A 27,738-nucleotide genomic window follows, 5' to 3' on the forward strand; every position below is an offset into this window, starting at 1 on the left:
ACAGTATAAAACAATGGTCAGATAGAATGCAATGCCATACATTGCTCCCAATTAAATGCCATCTCCAAGAAATATCTCTCTCTTTTTAGTGAATTTCTGTTTGAGACACAATGCTTTGGCTTTTGGCATGAGGCTCTTTTGAAGTCAAGGAAGGACTGCATCAACCTGGCCTGTAGCCCTTGCCAATAGCATGGGCAAAACATCAGAGAAAATGGACAGTTGGTTGGTATTTATTATAGTACCCAAATTGCATCTTATCATAATAATCATCATCATGGCTGTTTTAGGAGGTATCATTCCATACTGCAGTGACAATGCAGGATCCAGAGAACTCCCTCGTTCTCCTCCCATCCCGTCCCTCCTACTCTCTCACACACAGACAACCCCCCCCCCCCCCCCAAAAAAAAATAAAACACCCACCCACACAGAAACACCTACACACCTGCATAGTGTGTTTCATCATTATGTGCTAACCCGCCATGAGCAGGTTCCTCAGGACAGGTAAATTAGATAAATAGTTTTTTAGGTTGTTTGAAAGTTTAGTGTCATGTACGTGGTCACACAGTTTTTTAGGCAGACTTAGTAATTTGATACCTGAGTACTGAGGTCCTTTTTCAAGCATTGTCAGTCAGTGGGGTATGCTTTGTATGTCATTCTTCCTCCATGTGTTGTTGATGTGTACACTAGCATTTGTAGTCCTCTCAGCACTATCTTTTGTGACATATAGTATAGTTCTATATATGTACAAGGAGGAAAAGTTAAGATGCCTAATCATTTGAAGCAGTTTCTGCGCATTTCAGAAGTCTTTCTTCTTAAAATGATTCTGACTGCACCTCAGATGGCAGTGACATTAAATGTGTTATTCAGCAATAAACTAGAAACTATATGGAAGAAAACAACAAAAATTACTAAAGTACTCTGTTAAACTGAAATAGCATTCTTTTGTGGAAAACAAGTAGATCTTTACCTGTGGACTATGCAGCCCATACTACTGTAATGCACGTCATATTAACTGTTTTGCTGGTAGTCTGTATCCTTCAATATGCCAGTGGCATAACCAGTTGACTGTCTTGGTTTATAGTAATTAGTCTTATATTGGCTGCTGATAAAACATCATGTAACAACTACAAAGCTGAGAGTTGTGTAATGTACTTCTCATTATTATAGTGCAGTGCTTCAGACAAGATATTTCAGATTTAGAGTTGGCAACATGCTTTCACATCAATGTTCACACACGATATGGTGTTCTTTAAGGCAGTGGTTTGCTGTCCCAGTTACTACAGCTATTGTCTATACATTGCCCATAGTAAAGATTCCAGTGTTGTGTTCTTGGTTTGTACATGGTTTTTCAATTTTTTTGTTCATCTTCTAGCATTCCAAAAGAGATGATATGTACAGAAAACACTGGGAAAATCTTTTCACTTTGAATGCTGCTGTGTCAGTTTTAGTGATGCATATCAAAGGTTTTAGATTACCAAAATTGTACCTGGGAGATTTCATTCTCAGTTTCTTGCAACCAGGGAGGCTTCTGTGCCTTGTATTTTATGAAAAACTCACCTGCTTACAACATCTATATAATCCTCAAGCAAGTATTCTGGAAACTAAAAATTTAAATTTCTCAGCAACAGTGACCCCTAATACTGGCAGATCTTTTGTAAATCTTCCTGGATGACAGAGTCTGTGGGGTGGGTAGTGAATGCGTGCTAAATTACTAAACCAATGCAAAGGGTAACTCTCCTCAGAGTCATGTTAGATCCGTCTTGTATAGGTATTGTCAGTTTTACTGTAACAAGCATTTTATTTTGTGTATATTTTTTTATTGTGTGGTTTAGAGTGTGCTGTAAGTTAATCTTCATTGGCTACTTTATACATGATTCCTGCAGGCCTCTCTGTTTCAATGGCATCACTGTATTCTGAGGCTGATCTTTCAAGGCCCCCTGTATCCCGCACAGGAACTGATGTGCCTCTGACAGAGTCGATTGTATCAGCCGAAGGAGTTGCCTTATCACTGATACGGAAGTTCAGTGAGAAGCAGCTGCCCCGTGCCTCTGACCTGCAGTGGCTAGTTTCTGAACAGGATGCTCCACAACAAGTAAGTTACAGAACATTGTTCAGTAGTCATAGCACTTCATTAGCAGGTAGAGTTTGCCAAGAACAGGTGCTTACATGCTACTGTAATTAACCTAAAATTTAATATGCTTTGCACTTGATGGTTCATATCCTTATGCCATTGTTACAGTTTTTGAAATTAAGTTGACACCTTCTCTCTGTTTTCTTCACTATCAGTACATAAGGGCCTGCAGAACTTGCAGATTTTCTTAATGAGAAATTTTTTTTTTTTTGTGTGTGTGAAATTGCTGCATACTGGGAGGTAAGGGTAAGGTCAGAATGTTATACCTAGAAAAAATGGAAATACCTCAGTGTGACCATTCAGACCATTATAAGATGAAACTGTTGTATGAATCTTTCAGTAGCAAATGCTGGACTTCAGTTAACTGCTTAGTCCGGGCATAGGTAGTGAAGTGTTTATATGATGCTTGTTCATCATATCCACAAAGCTCAGAGAACTTAGGTAAGGTATTGTTCAAAGAAAGTATAGTGCATCATGTTGCATCATTGCAGCATCTTGGATAAAATAGGGCAAGTAATACTAGTGCAATTTATCAAACAATATTTAGTACCTTGTGCAGTATGAATGGAGATACTTCCACTTAGTGTCTAACATCAAATTCATAGACTCACATATATAACTTAATCCAATAATGGATGTACTGAACTAATATATTTTTTTATTATTCTTTAAAAGATTAGTCTAGCATTTGTAGGCCTCATTTGTAGCTAATCACTATGTTGTGGCACGTGTCAGTAGGTTTACAAATAAGTAATTTTCTATGTGGAAACAATGCGACAGATTGTTCATTGACATAACTGGATGTTTTAATATTAATTTACAACAAATTTTGTTGAATGTAACCCAACCGCATGTATATTGTATACTCAAAAATTCATCTATGGTGTTGGAGTAGCTGTCAGGCATAAATGATTTCAACTTGTTTTTTGTAGTTTCAAGGTACCTTTTAAAGAGGATGAGAGACACTTGAGTAAATGTTATTATCGAAATGTGATAGAATTTTGCAATTAACATATCAGTTGGGAAATGTTTGCAAGAAGATATGCGGCACTACAGTAGAAAATAAAGATGACACCAAAAGAATATGAATACAATAAAAAAGATGTTTATGCTGGGTAGACACTGCATTTCATCAGTTAAGGAGGTACATAGCACAGTAACTAAGAACAAAGAGAAAATTGTACAGACATAGGAAGATTTCATAAATGTTTGTTTAGCTCAAGAGATAAATCATAAATATAAATAGTTAATAATAATAGGTATTGTTGTTGTTGTTGTTGTTGTTGTTGTAATTGTAACAGATAAGTAAAGACACTCAAGGCATGAAGAAAGGAGAGGTGCCAATAGGTAATGGTGTCTCAATATAAATGATTAAAGCAGGCAGAAAAGAAGTAAAAAGGAAGTTGAAAAATTATTACAGAATATTTGAGGAAGAAAACAATCCCCAAAAGTGGATCATTTGTGCCCTACAAAAATAGAAGTCTTATTTGTTATTTATTTACATGTCAATTTCCATAGGACCAAATTGAGGAGCAAAGCTCCAAGGTCACGGAACGTGTCAGTACATGAAATTACAACATAAAAATAATAACAGATAAAAATAAAATGTTTATGAACCCGAAAAAAGTAAAGCCATGAGGTAAGCAAATGCAATCAACAATACAACAAGAATCAGCTTAATTTTTCAAGGAAGTCCTCGACAGAATAAGAGTGACCCATGAGGAAACTCTTCAGTTTCGATTTGAAAGCGCGTGGTTTATTGCTAAGATTTTTGAATTCTTGTGGTAGCTTATTGAAAATGGATGCAGCTGTATGCTGCACACCTTTCTCCACAAGAGGTAAGAGAGAGGTTCATGAACTTACACCACTTATTGCCCAAACTGCCTGGTTCCTAGCCAACAATATCATTTTAGAATGGAAAGACATTCAAATCTGAAGACCAAGTAGACTCATTTTTATAACAAGTGGGTCGATACATCCGAAACCACCCAGCACCCAATCACTGACTTCTGTATCCAGTGTTATCATGGTTCCCCCATTGTGAGGTGGAAGCTGTTGTTGTTATGCAGATAAGAGTGTTTCAAATGATTGCCATCACATTGTGGTGAGGAAACATACTCTTTTGCATCGGTGTAATTTTCTAGTGAAAAAACTGAGGATTTTCTGTAATGTTCTTGAGCTTTTATGAATATTCTCACACATTAATAAATGTTCTAGAATATTCTGGAACGTTTTGGAATGCAACTTGGAAGTGACACATATAGTACTGATCCACATTCTGGCAAAACTGTCTTAACCAATGAGTTGCGCAACACAGTAAAGACAGAGGTACAATTCATCGAAAAAAGAAAGAGAGAGAAAGAATAGTTTTGTAAGTGAAAAATTTCAGTAACAAAAAATATGTAGTGCAAACACATCAGTGAATACAGGATATGATACCAGGGGAAGAAAAGTATTTAAATCTATTGCTACAAAGGTGAACCAAGAGGGAAGTGTAAACTTCTCAACAGAAATTCACACAGTGTTCCTATTGTGCCGTCACAAAAAAAGCTTCTAAACAGCTTTATGGACATGGAAATATGAACCATAAAAATTAGTATTCACATCACAAATTGCACTCCTTTCTAGTTAGATTAGCATACAGTATGGCTATCAAAAAAACATAAGAATGAACATTTCAAAGCTATGAAGAGAATTTAAAAGAATCATGTTTATTCCACAAACAATTACATGTAGCATGTTCACATGTAGGCCAACCACAAAACGTATTCATCTTCGCACCCAAAAACAAAAGACCAAGTGTAGTTTATGATAGATAACTTTAGGAAGTTAGATGGTACATAAATCAAATGGTTAACTGAACTTTTTTCTCATTCAGAAAATGAATGGAATAAAGGAATATACAAAGTGGGTCTTTTATATGAATTTGTGGTGTCTGTTCAGTGGCACTAGGTGGGAATGTGAGGTGGCTAGGGAGGCTGCTCAGCTAGTCCATGCATTTATGATAAATACTGTGTCCGGGTGGTGCAGTGGTTAACACAACTGCCTAGTAAGCAGGAGATCCTGGGTTCGAGTCCCGGTCCAGCACTCATTTTCCCCACTTGTTGTTGATTCCACATAAAGTTCTTATGCAGCTGATATCATCAGTCCCTTCCCTTCCCTTCACTTCACTTCACTTCACTTCCCTCCCATCCCCTTCCTCCCCCCTCCACATTCAATTTACATAACAAAGTGGGTATTTTTCAGTTTGTTATAGAATAAATCAGTGAGAATGAATCACCTTTTTGCCCTAAATTCATAGATTTTGTTAGATCTTTTGGCCAAATTTCATTTAAATCTGCACCAACAGCACTTCAGAAAGAGAATATAGATTTACCTCTCTTAGTATACTGAAGAATCTGTAAATTAACGTACAGTTTTAAGTTAATTTCATCTAAAGAGTGAGAAATTAAGAACTGAAAGAGGAGTCAGGAAAGGATATTCCACATCACCGAAACAGTTATCAGAAGCCCCAGAGTAAGATCCCTGAATTGGGAAAAAGAAAAAAACAAATTGAGTAAGTGGTACCATTGTTTTGCTGATGACACCGTACTTTTTGTCTCTAGTTCAGATGAACTTCACCAACTAATTGAAGAACTTAATGAAGCAAGTTTGGATGTAGATCTGAAAATCAATTAAAGAAGGCTAAAATAATGTATAATAAACAAGCTGTAAAGAAATTAATACTAATTAACAATGGAGTCATCAAACATGTTGATTTTTTCCTGTTTAGGGCAGTCATAGGCAGTGGCTTAATGAAAAGCAAAAGAAATAAACAGAAGAGTAAAAATTACTTGTATTTTGGTAAACAAAATACAGTTCTCAAATGTTCTATAGTGTCTAAAATGAAGTATTACTTAATACATTTCAACTTTACAATCATCATCAGATCTGAAAAGGAGCAGCGATGCACAGCATGTGTGATTCTCAATTTGTTCAGCCAAATCAGTGATCATCATTGTGATGCAGGTCAGGAATTTGTCTGTTGATTTAGGGAGAGCAATGAAAACAAATCTGGATGGCTGGGTGGGCATTTCAACCTCTCTCTTCCGGAATAAGAATCCAGTGCTATACACAAAAGGAATTGTAAAGACACAAAGTTGCTAATGAGAAATTTCTGATTTAAGTAAGATGCATAGGAGGAGAAGTTCTTCAGAAAGGGGACCAATTAGACTGTGAAGACTAAAATCAGCCCAAAAAGTCATGGGGGGGGGGGGGGGGGGGGGTAAATGGTTCTACTGTCTTAATAACTACAGTCTCTAAGTGTGAGGCTTGTACTTAAGTTGCTTTCATTGACAGAATGTATTTAGATAAATGTTCATGTTGTCAGAGAATACAGAACTGCTGAAGATGAATGCTTCAACACCTTGTAAAGTTGTTCAGCCGTCGACATTGACTGTCTTCATCAACATTTCATCAGTTATAGAGGTGTATCAACAATGTAATGAAATGGATAAAAATCCTTGACCAAACCTCAGTAGCTCATAAAATTCCATGACCTTACAAACGTGATATGCACTGAATTCTGTCACTTTATAGCATCCATTTTACATTTTTTAACTGGTCATAAATCAATTTATACGTATGTTGAAGTAACAAAATACTAACAATATTATGAAAAGGGCAGGTTGTTACTCACCCTGTAGAGGAGGTACTGAGGCACACAGAAGCACTGTGAAAAGACTGCTAAACATTGAATCTTTTGGACAAAAAAGCCCTCTTCAGAAATAGAAAACACACACAAGCATGCGCATATCCTCTCCCTCTCCCTCTCTCTCTCTCTCTCTCTCTCTCTCTCTCTCTCTCTCTCTCTCTCTCTCTCTCTCTCGCGCACGCACACACACACACACACACACACACACACACACACACGAGACCACTGTCTCTGGCCACTGTGGTCTGAGACACGTCTACTGATACTGATGAACTTATGAACTTTCTGCTCCAGCCATTTGAATCTTTACAACATGCTTTGCTGTGGCTGCATTTGGATAATTAACCCTGATTTCAAGTCCATCATTTTCAAAGAGAAACTAAATACTCTCATCCATAGTTACTTTCAGTTGGGTTTACTCATTACCATCTGTGTTTTCCATGAAATACGTAACAGAAATATCTCAGGTCATCAATATACACTATGTGATCAAATGTATCCGGACACCACCATAAACATATGTTTTTCATATTAGGTGCATTGTGCTGCCACCTACTGCCAGGTACTCCATATCAGTGGCCTTAGTAGTCATTAGTCATTGTCATTGTGAGAGAGCAGAATGGGACGCTCTGCGGAACTCAGACTTCAAACGTGGTCAGGTGATTGGGTGTCACTTGCGTCATATGTCTGTACGCAAGATTTCTACACCCTAAAAATCCCTAGGTCCACTGTTTCCAATGTGATAGTGAAGTGGAAACGTGATGGGAAATGTACAGCACAAAAGCGTTCAGGCCGACCTCGTCTGTTGACTGACAGAGATCGCTGACAGTCGAAGAGGGTCATAATGTGTAATAGGCAGGCATCTATACTGACCATCACACAAGAATTCCAAACTACATCAGGATCCACTACAGGTACTACGACAGTTAGGCAGGTGCTGAGAAAACTTGGAATTCATGGTCGAGCGGCTGCTCATAAGCCACACATTACGCCGGTAAATGACATACGACGCCTCGTTTGGTGTAAGGAGCGTAAACATTGGACGATTGAACAGTGGAAAAACGTTGTGTGGAGTGACGAATCACAGTACACAATGTGGCGATCCGATACCAGGGTACGGGTATGGCGAATGCCCTGTGAACGTCATCTGCCAGTGTGTGTAGTGCCAACAGTAAAATTCGAAGGTGCTGGTGTTATGGTGGGGGTCTTGTTTTTCATGAAGCGGACTTGCACCCCTTGTTGTTTTGTGTGGCACTATCAGAGCAGAGGCCTACATTCATGTTTTAAGCACCTTATTGCTTCCCACTGTTGAAGAGCAATTCGGAAATGGCGATTGCATCTTTCAACACGATCGAGCACCTGTTCACAATGCACGACCTGTAGCGGAATGGTTACACGACAATAAATTCCCTGTAATGGACTGGCTTGCAGAGAGTCCTGACATGAATCCTATAGAACACCTTTGGGATGTTTTGTAACGCCGATTTCGTGCCAGGCCTCACCGACCAACATCGATACCTCTCCTCAGTGAACAATGGGCTACCATTCCCCAAGAAACCTTCCAGAACCTGACTGAACTTATGCCTGCGAGAGTGGAAGCGTCATGAAAGCTAAGAGTGGGCCAACACCATATTGAGTTCCAGCATTACCGATGGAGGGCGCCACGAACTTTTAAGTCATTTTCAGCCAGTTGTCCGGATACTTTTGATCACATAGTGTATGTCTACAATGATATTATAGCAGGTGGATTAAATTTCTTATCTCTAAGCAAACAGGGAAAAAATTCAGTGTTTATAATCATCTGATAACACACAAATGCCGTTGAAATGGTTGCAACAGAATTGTCTTATAGCTTTTCTTAGAAAAGATGGTATAAAAGTTTGATTGACAATGAACACACCAAATCTCTTTGAAGATGATGGGCCTGAAATCAGGATTAATGACCCAACCACAGTAAAACCATGTTACAAAGAGTCAAATGGCTGGAGTAGAAGGTTTATTGGTTTCAGTAAATGCAATGGGCAACACTAAATCATACAATGGAAACTCCAGGTAGGAATATCAACAATGTAGGAAAAGATAAATTACTGCTTTCCGTAAAAAAGGCACGTTAAGTTGCAGACAGACGTAATTAAAAGGCGTTTACATAAATCTTTCAGTCACTGCCTTCATCACCTAAGGAGAAGTACACACTATTTATACACACAAGCAAGCACATTTCATGCACACGTTACCACCAACTCCAGCAACTTGGCCGGAATGCAGCAATCACTTGAGATGCAAGCACAGACTGGTATGGGCAGGAAAGGGGAAGGGATAGTAGTGTATGGGTCGGGGTGAGTGTCTTGCGACACGTGCAAGGACTAGAATGCCAACAGGCACAAATCAGCAGGTTGTAGCGGGAAAAGGAGTGAAAAAGGAGAGGAGTGGGGAAAGAAGGGCAGGTGCGTTGGCAGAGGGTGGTAAACAGAGTGTGGGAGACAAGAATGGGGAAAAGATGATAGGAGAGAGGGAGTGGAAACTGTTGGGTGGAGGTTGGGGTGGCACTATGTTTCTGTAAGTTGAGGCCGGGATAGATACGGGAACAGAGAATGTATTGTAAGGATAACTCCCATGTGCGCAGTTCAGATAAGCTGGTGGTGGAGGGAAGGACCCAGATGGCTCAGGTAATGAAGCAGCCATTGAAATCAGGCATGTTATGTTCAGCTTTAGGTTGTGCGACAGGATGGTCTACTTTGCTCTGGTTACAGTTTGACGGTGGTCGTTCACCCTGGTGTACCACTGGTTGGCGTCATACCAATATAAAAAGCTGTGCAATGATTGCAACAGAGCTGGCAAATGATATGGCTGCTTTCACAGCTGGCTTGGCCACTGATGGGTTGGATAAATCTGTAGCAGGACTGGAATAGGAAGTTCTGGGTGGCTGGATTGGATAGGTCTTGCACCTGGGTCTTCCACAGGGATATGATCCTTGTGGCAAAGGGTTGGGTTGGGAGTGGCATAGGGATGGGCTAGGATGTTGTGTAGGTTGGGTGGACAATGGATGACCACTTTAGGAGGGGCTGGAAGGATCTCAGGTAGGATGTTCCTCATGTCAGCACGTGATGATAGGTTATCAAAGTCCTGACGAAGGATGTGGTTCATTCATTCCAGTCTGGGGTGATATTAGGGGAAATTTCATGGGAGATCTGTTTGCAGACTAGATCTGGAGAACAGTGCCTGACTGTGAAGGCCTTGGTAAGACCTTCAGCATACTAAGCAGGTGAGTTCCCGTCACTGGTGATACACTGTCCCCAGGTGGCCAGGTTGTATAGGAGCAATTTTTCTGATGTGAAAGGGATGATAGCTGTCGGAATACACAAGAGGAGGTGGTCAACGTCTAAGGAAGGCAGCATGCTGGGTTGGAGAGGACCATGTGAGGCAGGTGGGAGAGAAGGTGTTGAGGTTGTGAAGGAATGAAGATAGTGTGTGCTGGCCCTGAGTCCAGATCGCGAAGATATCACCAATGAACCTGAACCAGACTGTGGGGTTTGGCATTTTGGGAGACTAGGAAGGTCTCCTCTAGATGGCCCAGTGGTCATATTCTGACAAAAGGTATCGGATCACACTCCACTGAGAAGAGGAATTTCATTTATTCTTTACTGTTTCTTATCCCTGAAGTCTTCTGGTATTCTTTTGTTTATTTTTCAAGCTAGATGCAATTTACACTTGTTGATGATGTATGAACCAAAGTTGTTATGCCGCTAACACTTGAGTTCAGTTACATTTGAAGTATGGGTAATTGCTGGTTTTGACAATGAAAGCATTAAAATGTTGTATTGCCATGCATACTTCCATTCATTGATGTCATACAGAATAATTTTCTGTGGCAGTTCCACACATAAACACAAAGTATTTAACACATTAATATGTGCTGCAAGGAACTTTCTATATGCAGCTGTTCAAAAATTTAGGCATACCTAAAACTTCCTCACATTACATGTACAGGGCTATTACAAATGATTGAAGCGACTTCATAAATTCACTGTAGCTCCATTCATTGACATATGGTCACGACACACTACAGATACGTAGAAAAACTCATAAAGTTTTGTTCGGCTGAAGCCGCACTTCAGGTTTCTGCCGCCAGAGCGCTCGAGAGCGCAGTGAGACAAAATGGCGACAGGAGCCAAGAAAGCGTATGCACTCACATCAGTCAGTCATAACAGTGCAACGACACTTCGGGATGAAGTTCAACAAAGATCCACCAACTGCTAACTCCATTCGGCGATGGTATGCGCAGTTTAAAGCTTCTGGATGCCTCTTTAAGGGGAAATCAACGGGTCGGCCTGCAGTGAGCGAAGAAACGGTTGAACGCGTGCGGGCAAGTTTCACGCGTAGCCCGCGGAAGTCGACGAATAAAGCAAGCAGGGAGCTAAACGTACCAAAGCCGACGGTTTGGAAAATCTTACGGAAAAGGCTAAAGCACAAGCCTTACCGTTTACAATTGCTACAAGCCCTGACACCCGATGACAAAGTCAAACGCTTTGAATTTTCGTCGCAGTTGCAACAGCTCATGGAAGAGGATGCGTTCAGTGCGAAACTTGTTTTCAGTGATGAAGCAACGTTTTTTCTTAATGGTGAAGTCAACAGACACAATGTGAGAATCTGGGCGGTAGAGAATCCTCACGCATCCGTGCAGCAAATTCGCAATTCACCAAAAGTTAACGTGTTTTGTGCAATCTCACGGTTTAAAGTTTACGGCCCCTTTTTCTTCTGCGAAAAAAACGTTACAGGACACGTGTATCTGGACATGCTGGAAAATTGGCTCATGCCACAACCAGAGACCGACAGCGCCGACTTCATCTTTCAACAGGATGGTGCTCCACCGCACTTCCATCATGATGTTCGGCATTTCTTAAACAGGAGATTGGAAAACCGATGGATTGGTCGTGGTGGAGATCATGATCAGCAATTCATGTCATGGCCTCCACGCTCTCCCGACTTAACCCCATGCGATTTCTTTCTGTGGGGTTATGTGAAAGAGTCAGTGTTTAAACCTCCTCTACCAAGAAAGGTGCCAGAACTACGAGCTCGCATCAACGATGCTTTCGAACTCATTGATGGGGACATGCTGCGCCGAGTATGGGAGGAACTTATCGGCTTGATGTCTGCCGATCACTAAAGGGGCACATATCGAACATTTGTGAATGCCTAAAAAAACTTTTTGAGTTTTTGTATGTGTGTGCAAAGCATTGTGAAAATATCTCAAATAATAAAGTTATTGTAGAGCTGTGAAATCGCTTCAATCATTTGTAATAACCCTGTACTCTTTTATGAAATCTGATGTGAACAATCGGTCACAATTTGGAAGTAGGTGTATTGTTCCTAAATAAAACTGTAGGAACAAAAATAGCCTTCTGCTATCCACAACTTATCCTTAATCTTGCACAGAATAGAGCAAAGTATGCAGCCACAAAAATATCTGAGCACTTCTGCTGGCAGAAATGATTTTTTTTAAAAACTGCTTGCTGATCCAATTTCTCTTACTTCATAGATGAATTTCTAGATAGATAATGTATCTGTGGTTGGGTTACTTTTATCAAATTTTGTTGTAAATTAAGATTTTAAAAAGGTCTAATTATATTAATGGCTGCTGTGTAAGCAGCAGTAGCAGCAACCAGGGACATGGGGTACCCAGAAACATTTTACTGGCGCGCCCAAGCTGCCAGATTCACGTGTGTGCAGCACGCCCAGGGGTGGCAAATCAGCTTATCTGAGCTGAGCGGCAATTTCGGGGGAGGGGGCAAATTCACATTCTTGAGGAAAAAAAACTTGTTTCAAAAAGCACCTAGCATCCAGCGCACGTCAGTCTATCGATTATTCATATGATTTTGAAACGCACCCCTGCTGGTTTTTGGACTTTTTGAACACATTTCTAAGTTGATTTCTGAATGAATTATAAGTTGATTTTTGAATTCTTGCATAGTGTACATGTTGTCTCGGCCAAGGGAATCCTCGTCGCTTCTAGAAATGAACTTTCCTGCAGAAAAAACGGGACGGGGTTATACAAGCTGAGCAGAATAAAGCCGAACCGGTGAATGCCAACTGCTGCTTGTTTACGTGGTTGATTCAGTTTGCAAATGTTCAGCGTTGTTATAATTAGTAGCGAAATCCAAAGATTGAGACTACCAGAGTGGAAATAAACGACTAACAGGATTAACAGGTAAGAAAGATTATGTATTATCTTCTCGGTGTATCCAAGAAAGTGAAATTCTGACAGAGAATTTTTGGACAGATCACTACACTAGACAAGGCCAGTTGTAGTCCCCAGCTAGCAGCCACTTAAGTTCCATTCTGGGAGTAGCGCGGAAAACATATTGTACGAACACGTAATGACGCCTGACCGGAGAATAATCGCTGGATAACTAAACTGGTGATTGTGGCAGGGTTAGTAAAGGTAACTGGAGAATGAGTTTTGACAGTGGTAGTAATAGTTACAGAATTATTGATGACAAGAGTGTTTGTCAGAACGAGGAAGGAGAAGAAACGGGGACATCACACAAATTATAGAAGAATATGACTATTCCAAATTTATACAAAAATTTCGTTCTACCACTTTTCCGTCTCATGCATGAGAAACTGGAGAGTATGAATGAAATGTGAAACTATTTCCTAACATAAAGCTTTCTGATTGTAGTAGGCCAAATAGGTATTTAGTATTGGTACTTCGTGAATTATATGCCATACTATAAAAATGATCATTATTGTCAAAACAGTCTCGCTTATTTGGTGTGTGTTAAAATTGCTGAAATATTAGAAAGGCGTATTTTGTTTTATCCAGCACACAGTGACAAAATAGACTTAATTAGATCGAGAAACCACACCAGTCTTGGGTAGATTCGTATTGACAGCTTTTTCAGTATTAGATGACGACATTTTGAGTTTTCATGCAGCAAAACATGCGACGAGCTTTGATGAGGTAATAGTTATTTCGCAGAAAGGAAAGCATTTCAAGTTTTCATGCAGCAAAACGTGTGATGAGCTTTGATGAGGTAATAGTTCTTTCGCAGAAAGGAAAGCATGCCATGTAAAGCTGTAGCAAGATTAGAGAGAAAAATCGCTAGGACCTAAGAACTGAAGAAATGTGTACTGTCTTGCCTGTCTCTTGTCTTCACTGGTTTTAGGTAACCTATATTTAATTTTATGTCACAGAGAAAGCATGTTATTAGCTAATAGGCAATAAAGACTCCAGATTTTCTGAAGAGTTCTTGTTCTCCCAGTTACAAATAATCCCATCCATTATTAACTGCGATAAGAGGTAAAGAACCAAACATGAGATAATTCAGTACTGATACTTCAAGAAAATCTACGTCCCGAAAACCACACCGAAAAGCTTAATACCAGGTCGAGGCCTACGTCATTGGGAATCTAGACATACGAATGTGCGCTTTAAGGCGAACTATGCATTTTAGTATGGTTCACGAAATTCTGACACTCTTGGAGTATCCTCTGATGTCTTGTTTCTTTTATGACATAATGTAAGAAAGATCTTTTAATGTTTTACACCTACGAACATACGAGCTTCCTAAGTCATGGCAGCTGCGCAAGTGCAGCAACACCTCTTCCCTGGCGCTCTCTGGCAATTGCTGAAATGTTTCTAACAGGTCGCGAGAAAATATTGTGAATGGTGCTTTGAAAAGCGTTACTTTCAAAGTAATTTTCCTTTTACGTAAGTTGAACTATGTGCGAGAATGTACCATGAATTTCTTAAATCACAGAGCATTTGACTCTCCTGGCAGATTAAAACTGTGTGCCCGACCAAGACTCGAACTCGGGACCGAACAGGTCCCGAGTTCGAGTCTCGGTCGGGCACACAGTTTTAATCTGCCAGGAAGTTTCATATCAGCGCACACTCTGCTGCAGAGTGAAAATCTCATTCTGGAAACATTTGACTCTCGTTTAAAAATCAACTCTTTGATGATGAGCCATTTAGAAGCATTTTGAACCCAGAAGATCAGAGATTTATGTCAGTATTAAAAATTTTACTGCCACATTTGTGTGATGTATCTTAAAGTGTAACATGCACTAAACAGATCAACTTTATATGTGGGAGCTTAGCTTCTCTTGTAGCTTATTAATCTTAGATACAAATATTATATGCGAAAGCTTTACTTTTCTTGTAGCAACACTATGTATATTAACTTAAACCATTAACTTTTCTTGTTGGTGGAATTCGAATTTATACTTTCGTAATACGAAAATAAACAGCATAATGTTGCTGCACATCAAAGATATTTCCCAAGCGTGTTTTTCCCCCCCTGAGTTTCATTTTCTAAAGTACCGGGAAATTCTACGCTGCTGTATTAAACCATATCCATTCAAAGGATCAATAAGTTTTACAGTTCCGACGGAAAGTATACTGTCACTTGCTACGGTAAAAGTGTGTTTTCATCCAGGAGAAAATGTATTTTTAACTGGGAGATCCAGTAAAAAATCCGGGAAATTTTTTCCTTGTCAGCGTATACACCCTGTATTAGCATAGTAAAAATAAAAAAATAAAATTCTTGACTTTATCTGAATTAAACTTACGGGCCTTTGGTGATCTGTTCACATCCATGTCAGCTGTATTCTGTTCCTTTTGGAACATTCACAGTTACTTCATTGATATCACCTTGGTATACATTCTCCAGTGTTGTTGACTGGAGAATAATTTCATTTTGCTGAGTCTCTTGAATTTTCACAAATTTGTGGTCAGTTAATATTTGTAAATTGTCATACGGCCCTGGCAGTGCGAAAACTCTTGATATATTATCTTATTACACACAGCAATCAACAGTGCCCTTGGAGTTGATTGTGACAGGTTTTTGCTTTATGGACTTCACTTGTACATATATACACTCATGGTCATAAATTAAGGATAATTGCAGAATGTGGTGCCACACAACATGGCACTACACAAGACTGGCACTAATAGCATAGGCACATAGGGAACACACATGACACAGCTCTGTAAGTCCACAGTATTGGTGATAAGTTGAGAAAACCATCCTGAAATACATGTGCTACAAAATGCCAATGTTTCCTGCATATGTACCCCGACATCAGTATGGGTTATGATCACCATGCACACGTACACAGGCTGCACAATGGGTTGACATACTCTGGATCAGGTGGTCGAGCAGCTGCTGGGGTATAGCCTCCCATTCTTGCACCAGTGCCTGTTGGAGCTCCTGAAGTCTCCCAGGGGTTTGAAGACGTGTAGCATTACATTGACCGAGAGCATCCCAGACGTGCTCGATGGGATTTAGGTCTGGAGAACAGGCAGGCCACTCCATGATGGCAGCTCAGTGGGGCCATGCGTTGTCATCCATCAGGAGGAAGGTGGGACCCACTGCACCCCTGAAAAGGCAGGACATACTAGTGCAAAATGACGTCCCGAGACACTTGACTTGTTACAGTTCCTCTGTCAAAGACATGTAGGGGTGTACGTGCACCAATCATAATCCTACACCACACCATCAAACCACGACCTCCATACAGGTCCCTTTCAAGGACATTAAGGGGTTTTTATCTGGTTCCTGGTTCACGCCAGATGAAAACCCGGCGAGAATCACTGTTCAGACTATACCTGGACTCATCTGTGAACATAATGTGGGACCACCGTTCCAATGACCATGTACTGTGTTCTTGACACCAGGCTTTACGGGCTCTCCTGTGACCAGGGGTCAGTGGAATGCACGTGAACAAACAAAATCCCAGGTTAGGTATTACCAAAATCTCGAATGGCTCTGCATATAACATGCTTCAGGATTTTACCGTGATGTCAATATTTGGTTTGTGTTGTTTTGTGGTAATATGTCCAACAGTTAGTCTTGTGGCACCCTGGTAAGTATGACATGACATGTTGTGTTGTGGGAATGATACTTTGACATACCAACACATCATTAATTTCATGTTTTATTTTCTTGGAAATTCAGTGGAAATGTTTTGTGTGTAGCTGGCACAAGATGTTTGTAATAACCTGTATGAAAATGTGAAGGTGGTAGCTTAGTTTTATTGAAACTGGTTATCTACAATAAAGCTTTTTATAATGATCTCGGCTAAGGAGTTCTTCTTCTTCTAAGTGTTCTCTTTAAATATTGGTAAAGCCTTTAGCAATAACTACTATTATCCAACGTAAATAAAAAGAAAAATAGAGGAGAATACATTTATGCATTACTGTGTAATGTAGTTGCTACATTACAGAGTTGTCCATTACTGCAGTTATTACTGATGGCTGCTGCCATCTGTCATTGTGGCTAGGCAACGCATTTTTCTGACAGTTCCTGTCTTCATATATTATTACCCCACTGCTGGTTATTTGGATGTGATGAATATCCAGGGTGGTATCTCTGATTAGGTCTGCTTGACCGATTTTTATTGGAATGAGAGTTGTTATCAATTTCATATTCAGTTCATCTGAAACTGTTACCATTAGACAGGTGGTTGTTAGTGATATATGGTAATTGTTGATTGGAGTTGATATCTTGTGTTGATTGGAGTTGATATCTCGTGTTGATGTGTTATTAATTTGATTATTTTTTAAGATAGCGCTAGGTCTACACCCATTACTTCATCCTAATCGTGACTGAGTGTCTTCCTGCATGAGATCCATCAAGTCAAGTACTGATATGAAATCCTTGAGCCTTTCTACCGATGTTTCGCTCTATTTGTCTTGGATATTAACAGGCAAGATTGCCTTCAATATTCTCATCATATCCTTGAGGGTAAAGAGTTTGTCCCAGTACTTTGCTTTACATAAATATTTATCAAAATATCGGTGTATTTTCTATGAAAAAGGCTCAGGATTAAAAACTTCATTTCTGCAGTGCTCATGGACCCGAAGAGGCCTGTATTGAACCAAGAATGCGTGTTCAAACACTTCATAGTTCTTGCAAGATTCACTCACTTCTGTTGCCCATAATGCCCCCTTCTCCCTGTATATACACTGTAGTGCCAAAGAAACTGGTTTAGGCATGCATATTGAAATACGGAAATATGTAAACAGGCAGAATATGGCGATGCCTATATAAGAAAACAGGAGTCTGGCGCAGTTGTTGGATCAGTTACTGGTGCTACAATGGCAGGTTATCAAGATTTAAGTCAGTTTGGAAGTGGTGTTGTAGTCAGTGCATGATTGATGGGGCACAGCATCTCCGAGTTACCAATGAAATGGAGATTTTCCTGTATGAGCATTTCATGAGTGTATCGTGAATATCAGGAATCTGGTAAAACATCAAATTTCCGACATCGCTGACACTGGAAGAAGATCCTGCAAGACCAGAGATGACTGAAAAGAATCGTTCAACATGACAGAAGTGCCACCCTTCTGCAAATTGCTGCAGACTTCAGTTCTGGGCCATCAAGGGTCAGCATGCAAACTATTGAATGAAACATCATCAATATGAGCTTTCAGAGCTGAAGGCCCACTCATGTACTCTTGATGACTGCAGGACACAAAGCTTTACGCCTCATCTGAGCCTGTCGACATCGGCATTGGACTGTTGATGACTGGAAACACGTTACCTGGTCGTACGAATCTCTTTTCAAATTGTATGAGCGGATGGACGTGTACAGGTATGAAGACAACCTCATGAATCTGTGGACCCTAGATGTCAGCAGGGAACTGTTCAAGCTGGTGGAGGTTCTTTAATGGTGTGGGGCGTGTGCAGTTGGAGTGATATGAGGCCCCTGATGCTTCTAGATATGATTCTGACAGGTAAACATACGTAAGTATCCTGTCTGATCACCTGCATCCATTCATGTCCATTGTGGATTCCAATTGACTTGGGCAATTCCAGCAGGACAATGTGACATGCCACACAGGAAGAATTGCTACAGAGTGGCTCCAGGAACACTCTGCTGAGTTTAAACACTTCCACTGGTCACCAAACTCCCAAGACATGAATATTATTGAGCATATCTGGAATGCCTTGCAATGTGTTGTTCAGAAAAGATCTCCACCCCCTTGTACACTCACGGATTTACAGACAGTCGTGCAGGATTCATGGTATCTGTTCCCTCCAGCACTACTTCCAACATTAGTCGAGTCCATGCGACGTCGGGCTGCAACACTTCTGCGTGCTCACGGGGGTCCTACACAATATTAGGAAGGAGTACCAATTTCTTTGGCTCTCAGTGTATGTTGAGACATAAATAACTTTTTATGGGTCATTCCAAGACCTGGGCAGAATTCCCATGAAACTTCAAATAAACACAACTGGATTCACTGTCCTTTTATCTGGAGAAAATGTTTGAAACTCCCTTTGGCTTAAAAGTTTCTCTTACATCAAAATGATAGTGTAAAGGTTTATTAATGGAGAAGAACCATACACTGAGTTGGCATTATCATCATATTTCTTATAAACATTTGAATTATATTGTGATTCGTGCCCTGGGTCTGTAATGTTTCCTGTCTGCAGGCTCCAGGGTGTGGAATCTTCACTTCCCCTCAACACTCTCCTATTCCGTTTTTAGTTTCCTCCATGAACTCCTCAGTTTTCTCATGACACTGCATGAAGTCCGGTCTGACATGGCTTTGAGAGCTCTCTCCGAAGTTGACTTCCTTCAGGTAAACTAGGTGTGAAAATGACTGTTTTTGGGCCCAGAACATTTGTCTTCTTGCCTTTTGCTCCTTGTCAACAATTCATTAACAGATTTTATTAACTCATCTATCATTTCTTCCACAGCACCTTGTCCAGAATTCAATTCCATCATTTCACCATCTGTCTACTTTAATTTGACAGGAAATGCTTCTTAGGCAGAGCATCATTCAGATAATTCACTTGCAAGGTCTTCCTTTTTTTCAACTATATCAGAAAGCTGTGTCTGCATGTCAGACTGGGCTTTAACCATTTCAGTTTGCTTTTGTGCTATCCCATAAACTTGCATTTTCATATCAGAGACATCTGTGTTTATGTCTGCTGGATCTTGAATCAAAAGTCTTGTTGTTGTCTTCAGTCCAGCTTGTTTGAGGCAGCTCTCCATGCTAATCTGTTCTGTGCAAGCTTCTTCATTTCCAAATAACTACTGCACCTACGTCCTTCTGAATGTGCTTACTGTATTCACTTCTTGATATCCCTCTATGGTACTACCACCCCTTCCCCCCCCCCCCCCCCCCCTCCCAACACTCTCTCTCTCTCTCTCTCTCTCTCTCTCTCTCTCTCTCTCTCTCTCTCTCTATTCCCTCAAGAGATACATTGGTAATTCCTTGTTGTCTCAGAGTGTGTCCTATCAACTTATGCCTTCTTTTTGGCAAATTGTGCTACAAATTTCTTTTCTTCCCGATTCTATTCAGTACCTCCTTATTAGTTGCATGATCTACCAATCTAAACTTCAGCATTATTCAGTAGCACCACATTTCAAAAGCATCAATTCTCTTATCATCTAAACTGTTTATTATCCATGTTTCACTTCCATGTGTGGCGACACTCCAGACGAATTCTTTCAGAAAAGAATTCCTAACACTTAAACCTGTTTCCAGTGTTAACAAATTTCTTTTCTTCAGAAATACATTTCTTGCAAATGCCAGTCTACATTTTATATCCACTCCGTCAACATCACATGATTTAATTCCACTACATTCCATTACCATTGTTTTGTTTTTGTTGATGTTCATCATGTATCCAACTTCCAAGGCACAGTCCATTTCATACAACTTCTCTTCGAAGTCCTTTGCTGCCTCTGACAAAATTATAATGGTATTCTCAAACGTATTTATTTCTCAAAAGTATTTATTTCTTCCCCCCATGAACCATGGACCTTGCCGTTGGTGAGGAGGCTTGCGTGCCTCAACGACACAGATGGTGGTACCGTAGGTGCAACCACAACAGAGGGGTTTCTGTTGAGAGGCCAGACAAACGCGTGGTTCCTGAAGAGGGACAGCAGCCTTTTCAGTAGTTGCAGGGGCAACAGTCTGGATGATTGACTGATCTGGCTTTGTAACACTAACCAAAACAGCCTTGCTGTGCTGGTACTGCGAACGGCTGAAAGCAAGTGGAAACTACAGCCATAATTTTTCCCGAGGGCATACAGCTTTACTGTATGATTAAATGATGATGGCATCCTCTTGGGTAAAATATTCAGGAGGTAAAATAGTCCCCCATTCAGATCTCCAGGCGGGGACTACTCAGGAGAACGACGTTATCAGGAGAAAGAAAACTGGCGTTCTACGGATCGGAGCGTGGAATGTCAGATCCCTTAATCAGGAAGGTAGGTTAGAAAATTTAAAAAGGGAAATGGATAGGTTGAAGTTAGATATAGTGGGAATTAGTGACGTTCGGTGGCAAGAGGAACAAGACTTTTGGTCAGGTGAACACAGGGTTATAAATACAAAATCAAATAGGGGTAATGCAGGAGTAGGTTTAATAATGAATTGGAAAATAGGGGCCGGCCGAAGTGGCCGTGCGGTTAAAGGCGCTGCAGTCTGGAACCGCAAGACCGCTACGGTCGCAGGTTCGAATCCTGCCTCGGGCATGGATGTTTGTGATGTCCTTAGGTTAGTTAGGTTTAACTAGTTCTAAGTTCTCAGGGACTAATGACCTCTGCAGTTGAGTCCCATAGTGCTCAGAGCCATTTTTTTGGAAAATAGGGATTTGGGTAAGGTACTACAAACAGCATAGTGAACACATTATTGTGGCCAAGATATACACAAACCCCACGCCTACTACAGTAGTACAAGTTTATATGCCAACTAGCTCTGCAGATGATGAAGAACTTGATGAAATGTATCATGAGATAAAAGAAATTATTCAGGTAGTGAAGGGAGATGAAAATTTAATAGTAATGGGTGACTGGAATTCGTCAGTAGGAAATGGAAGCGAAGAAAACAAAATAGGTGAATATGGATTGGGGCTAAGAAATGAAAGAGGAAGCCGCCTGGTAGGATTTTGCACCGAGCATAACCTAATCACAGCTAACACTTGGTTCAAGAATCATGAAAGAAGGTTGTATACATGGAAGAACCCTGGAGATACTAGAAGGTTTCAGATAAATTATCTAATGGTAAGACAGAGATTTAGGAACCAGGTTTTAAATTGTAGGACATTTCCAGGGGCAGATGTGGACTCTGACCACAATCTATTGGTTATGAACTGTAGATTAAAACTGAAGAAATTGCAAAAAGGTGGGAATTTAAGGAGATGGGACCTGGATAAACTGACTAAACCAGAGGTTGTACAGAGTTTCAGGGAGAGCCTAAGGGAACAATTGACAGGAATGGGGGAAAGAAATACAGTAGAAGAAGAATGGGTAGCTTTGAAGGATGAAATAGTGAAGGCAGCAGAGGATCAAGTAGGTAAAAAGACGAGGGCTGGTAGAAATCCTTGGGTAACAGAAGAGATACTGAATTTAATTGATGAAAGGAGAAAATATAAAAACGCAATAAATGAAGCAGGCAAAAAGGAATACAACGTCTCAAAAATGAGATCGACAGGAAGTGCAAAATGGCTAAGCAGAGATGGCTAGAGGACAAATGTAAGGATGTAGAGGCTTATCTCACTAGGGGTAAGATAGATACTGCCTACAGGAAAATTAAAGAGACCTTTGGAGAAGAGAGAACCACTTGTATGAATATCAAGAGCTCAGATGGAAACCCAGTTCTAAGCAAAGAAGGGAAAGCAGAAAGGTGGAAGGAGTATATTGAGGGTCTATACAGGGACGATGTTCTTGAGGACAATATTATGGAAATGGAAGAGGATATAGATGAAGATGAAATGGGAGATATGATACTGCGTGAAGAGTTTGAGAGAGCACTGAAAGTCCTAAGTCAAAACAAGGTCCCGGGAGTAGACAACATTCCATTAGAACTACTGACAGCCTTGGGAGAGCCAGTCCTGACAAAACTCTACCATCTGGTGAGCAAGATGTATGAGACAGGCGAAATTCCCTCAGACTTCAAGAAGAATATAATAATTCCAATCCCAAAGAAAGCAGGTGTTGACAGATGTGAAAATTACTGAGCTATCAGTTTAATAAGTCACAGCTGCAAAATACTAACGCGAATTCTTTACAGACGAATGGAAAAACTGGTAGATGCCGACCTCGGGGAAGATCAGTTTGGATTCCATAGAAATGTTGGAACAAGTGAGGCAACACTGACCCTACGACTTATCTTAGAAGCTAGATTAAGGAAAGGCAAACCTACGTTTCTAGCATTTGTAGACTTGGAGAAAGCTTTTGACAATGTTGACTGGAATACTCTCTTTCAAATTCTGAAGGTGGCAGGGGTAAAATACAGGGAGCGAAAGGCTATTTACAATTTGTACAAAAACCAGATGGCAGTTATAAGAGTCGAGGGACATGAAAGAGAAGCAGTGGTTGGGAAGGGAGTGAGACAGGGTTGTAGCCTCTCCCCGATGCTATTCAATCTGTATATTGAGCAAGCAGTAAAGGAAACAAAAGAAAAGTTCGGAGTAGGTATTAAAATCCATGAAGAATAAATAAAAACTTTGAGGTTTGCCGATGACTTTGTAATTCTGTCAGAGACAGCAAAGGACTTGGAAAAGCAGTTGAACGGAATGGACAGTGTCTTGAAAGGTGGGTATAAAATGAACATCAACAAAAGCAAAACAAGGATAATGGAATGTAGTCTAATTAAATCAGGTGATGCTCAGGGAATTAGATTAGGAAATGAGACACTTAAAGTAGTAAAGGAGTTTTGCTATTTGGGGAGCAAAATAACTGATGATGGTCGAAGTAGAGAGGATATAAAATGTAGACTGGCAATGGCAAGGAAAGTGTTTCTGAAGAAGAGAAATTACTTAACATCGAGTATAGATTTAAATGTCAGGAAGTCGTTTCTGAAAGTATTTGTATGGAGTGTAGCCATGTATGGAAGTGAAACGTGGACGATAAATAGTTTAGACAAGAAGAGAATAAAACTTTTGAAATGTGGTGCTACAGAAGAATGCTGAAAATTAGATGTGGAGATCACATAACTAATGAGGAGGTATTGAATAGAGTTGGGGAGAAGAGAAATTTGTGGCACAACTTGACGAGAAGAAGGGATCGGTTGGTAGGACACATTCTGAGGCATCAAGGGATCACCAATTTTGCATTCAAGGGCAGCGTGGAGGGTAAAAATCGTAGAGGGAGACCAAGAGATGAATACACTAAGCAGATTCAGAAGGATGTAGGCTGCAGTAGGTACTGGGAGATGAAGAAGCTTGCACAGGATAGAGTAGCATGGGGAGCTGCATCAAACCAGTCTCAGGACTGAAGACTACAACAACAACAACATTTATTTCTTTTCCTTGAATGTTATTTCCTTTTCCAAATTTCTCCTTGTTTTCCTTGAGACTGCTCAGTGTATAGATTGAATAACATTGGGGATAGGCTACATCCCTGTCTCACTCCCTTCTCAGCCACTGCTTCCATTTCATGCCCTTAGACTTTTTTAACTGCCATCTGTTTTCTGTACAAGTTGTAAATAACCTTTCACTCCCTGCTACCTTCAGAATTTGAAACAGTGTGTTCCAGCCAACACTGTTAAATGCTTTCTCTAAGTCTACAAGCGCTATAAATGAAGGTTTTCCTTTCGTTATTTTCTAAGATAAGTCATAGGGCCAGTATTGCCTCATGTAGTCCTTCATTTCTCCAGATTCCAAACTGATTCTTCCTGAGGTCAGCTTCTATCAATTTTTCCATTCCTCTGTAAAGAAATTGTGATAGTGTTTTGCAGCTATGACTTATTAAACTGATAATTCAGTAATTTTCACACCTATCAACAACTACTTTCTTAGGAATTGGAATTTTTACATTGTCCTTGAAGTCTGAGGGTGTTTCACCTGTCTCAGACATCTTGCCCACCATATGGAAGAATGTTGTCATGGCTGGCTCTCCCAAGGCTATCAGTAGTTCTGATGGAATGTTGTTTACTCCCAGGGCCTTGTTTTGACTTTGGTCTCTCAGTGCCAAATTCCTCTCACAGTATCATATTTCCCATCTTATCCCCATCTACATTCTCTTCCTGTTCTATAATATTGCGTTCAAGTTCCTCTCCCATGTATAAATGCTCTATATACTCCTTCCTTCTTTGCTTAGGACTGGTTTTCTATCTGATTTCTTGTTATTCATACAGCTGCTTCTCTTTTCCCCAAAAGCCTCTGTAATTTTGTTGTAGATGGTCTCTGTCTTTCCCCTAATGAGATGTGCTTCTAAATCCTTACATTTGTCCTCTAGCCATTCCTGCTTAGCTATTTTGCAGTTCATGTCAGTTTCAGTTTTAGGCTTTTGTATTCCCTTTTGCCTGCTTCATTTGCTACATTTTTATATTTTCTCCTTTCATCAGTTAAATTCAGTATCTCCTGTGTCATCCATGTATTTGTAATAGGTCTTGTCTTTTTACCTATTTGATCCTCTCTGCCTTCACAGTTTCGTCTCTCAAAGCTACCCATTCATCTTATTCCATATTATTTTCCCTTGTTGTAATCAGTTGTTGCCTAATACCCTCTCTGAAACTCTCAACAACCTCTGGTTCTTTCAACTTACCCAGGTCTCATCTCCTTAATTTCCTACGTTTTTGCGCCAGCCACTGTGGCGGAGCGGTTCTAGGCACTTCAGTCTGGAACCGCACGACTGCTACAGTCGCAGGTTCAAATCCTGCCTCTGGCATGGATGTGTGTGATGTCCTTAGGTTGGTTAGGTTTAAGTAGTTCTAAGTTCTAGGGGACTGATGACCTCAGACGTTAAGTCCCATAGCGCTCAGAGCCATTTGAACCTACCTTTTTGCAACCTCTTCATTTCATTACCAATAAATTGTGGTCAGAGTCCACATCTGCCCCTGGAAATGTCTTACAAATTAAAATCTGGTTCTGAAATCTGTCTCACCTTTGTAAAATCAATCTGAAACCTTCTGGTGTCTCCAGGTCTGTTCCACGCATACAAACTTCTTTCATGATTCTTAAACCAAGTGTTAGCAATGATTAAAATGTGCTCTGTGAAAGTTCAACCAGGTGGCTCCCTTTCATTCCTTTCCCCCAGTCCATATTCATCTACAATTTTTCCTTTTCTTCCTTTTCCTATTATCAAATTCCAGTCCTCCATCACAATTAAATTTTTGTCTTCCTAATGATCTGAATAATTTTTTTTTTTGACATCATCATACATTTTTCAATCTCTTCATCATCTGTTAAACTAGGTGGCATATAAATTTGTATTCCAATGGTAGATGTGGGCTTCGTGTCTCTCATGGCTAAAATAGTGCATTCACTATGCTGTTCATAATAATAGCCTATTTTCATATCCATTATTAAAGCCAATCCTGCATTACCACTATTTGATTTTGTATTCACCTGGCCAGAAGTCCTGTTCCTCCTGCCAGCAGATTTCACTAATTCCCACTGTATCTAACTTCAGCCAATCCATTTCCTTTTTTAAATTTTCTGACTTACCTGACCAATTAAGGGATCTAACATTTCACACTCTGATCCATAGAATGCCAGTTTTATTTCTCCTTATGACAGTATCCTTCTGAGTAGTCCCTGCCTGGAGAACTGAATGGGGGATTATTTTACTTCCAGAATGTTTTATCCAAGAGGACGCCATCATAATTTAACTATTCTGTAGAGCTGCTTGCTCTTGGGATAAATTATGGCTGTTGTTTCCCCTTGCTTTGAGCCATTCACAGTACCAGCACAGAAAGTCCATTTTGGTCGGTGTTACAATGCTAGATCAGTGAATCATCCAGACAGTTGCCCCTGCAATTGCTGAAAGGATGCTGCCCCTCTTCAGGAACCACATGTTTGTCTGGCCTCCCGACAGATACCTCTCTGATGTGGTTGCACATAGTGTACTGCTGTCTGTATTGCCGAGGCATGCAAGTCACCCCACTGACAGCAAGGTCCATGGTCCATGAGGGACTAAAAGTCTTGATTGTTGAACAACAACAGAACAAGCAGATAACATTCAATTTGTGGAGGGAGTGGAAGAAGTAGGCAAGCCAGTAGTTACAAAAGAAGCAGAAATAGACCCTTTAGCTGCAATTATGCAATAAGAAGTCTTAATTGTTGCATAATTGCAGTTAATGGTTCTATTTCTGCTTGATCTGGAACCATCCACTCACTCTAAGAACTGAATGTTATCTGCTTGTTCTCTTTATGATTTAATTTGGGATCTAGTTTTAACCATAACACAACACAGTCCATTTACTGCACGAATATTGTTCCCAATAGTGTCCACAGTTAATCCTGAACACTTCTTATACAAAGCACAGACATGGAAACAACACACAAAATAAATGTTAATTAGAAGATACACAAATAAGTATAATTACCTCACCTTTAAAAATTACTTACAGTCTAACTAACAAGGAAAGAAAATTCTAATACTGCTAGTATAAGATCTTGCCCATCTACTACTAGAAGAAAGATGGAGTGAGGAAAATGAATTATGGTGAAATCCTGCTTTGATTGTAAGCTGTTACAGCTTGTAATCCACATGATGGACCAGGCATCTCTGCTCCCTGCAGCTTCCCTCCACCAAGATGGATTCATGTCACAAAAACCCAATGAACTTTTGCCACAACTCTGCCCATACTCTTTACTATCAATTACAGTAATAACATTTATGTATATAAGTCCTATCATCTTGGGAGCCAATGAAGAATATCACTGTAGCTGAGCGTAATTGTCTAGCTGTGAGTATGTGTGTACATTGGTGTTTTGAAACTAATAGAATGAGAAGAAAGTAGTATAAGTTAACTAATATTTTAACCAGTGTTGATGTTCAGCCTTCTAGCTATTTGCTATCATCTGATCCAAGGTAACTTTAAATACGGACATTTTTAGGTTAGGCTTTACCGTGACTGTTACTGACATTAAATGAAACAACAAGTTTACTGTCACCAGTCACGGTGACTGGTAACAGTAAACTTGTTGTTTCATTTAATGATCCA

General features: G+C 40.1%; 1 protein-coding gene and 1 non-coding gene across 5 annotated transcripts in view; both read left to right on the plus strand.

Annotated features, from left to right (window-relative positions):
- The window catches only part of LOC126457914 (run domain Beclin-1-interacting and cysteine-rich domain-containing protein), a 209,873-nt gene that overhangs the window by 135,826 nt on the left and 46,309 nt on the right, over positions 1-27,738 (plus strand). For 3 of the 4 annotated variants that reach the window (XM_050094600.1, XM_050094601.1, XM_050094603.1), the window contains one exon: positions 1,884-2,092. In XM_050094600.1, the coding sequence (XP_049950557.1) occupies positions 1,884-2,092 (209 nt within the window). The remainder of the gene's footprint in view (positions 1-1,883; positions 2,093-27,738) is intronic. The other variant, XM_050094602.1, reaches the window with a different exon arrangement.
- Trnat-agu (transfer RNA threonine (anticodon AGU)) lies at positions 5,147-5,220 on the plus strand. The gene has a single exon. It is a non-coding gene; the product is annotated as a tRNA-Thr (tRNA).

The sequence above is a fragment of the Schistocerca serialis genome, chromosome 2 (genome assembly GCF_023864345.2).
Source record: "Schistocerca serialis cubense isolate TAMUIC-IGC-003099 chromosome 2, iqSchSeri2.2, whole genome shotgun sequence".
In the NCBI taxonomy this organism is placed as follows: Eukaryota; Metazoa; Arthropoda; class Insecta; order Orthoptera; family Acrididae; genus Schistocerca; species Schistocerca serialis.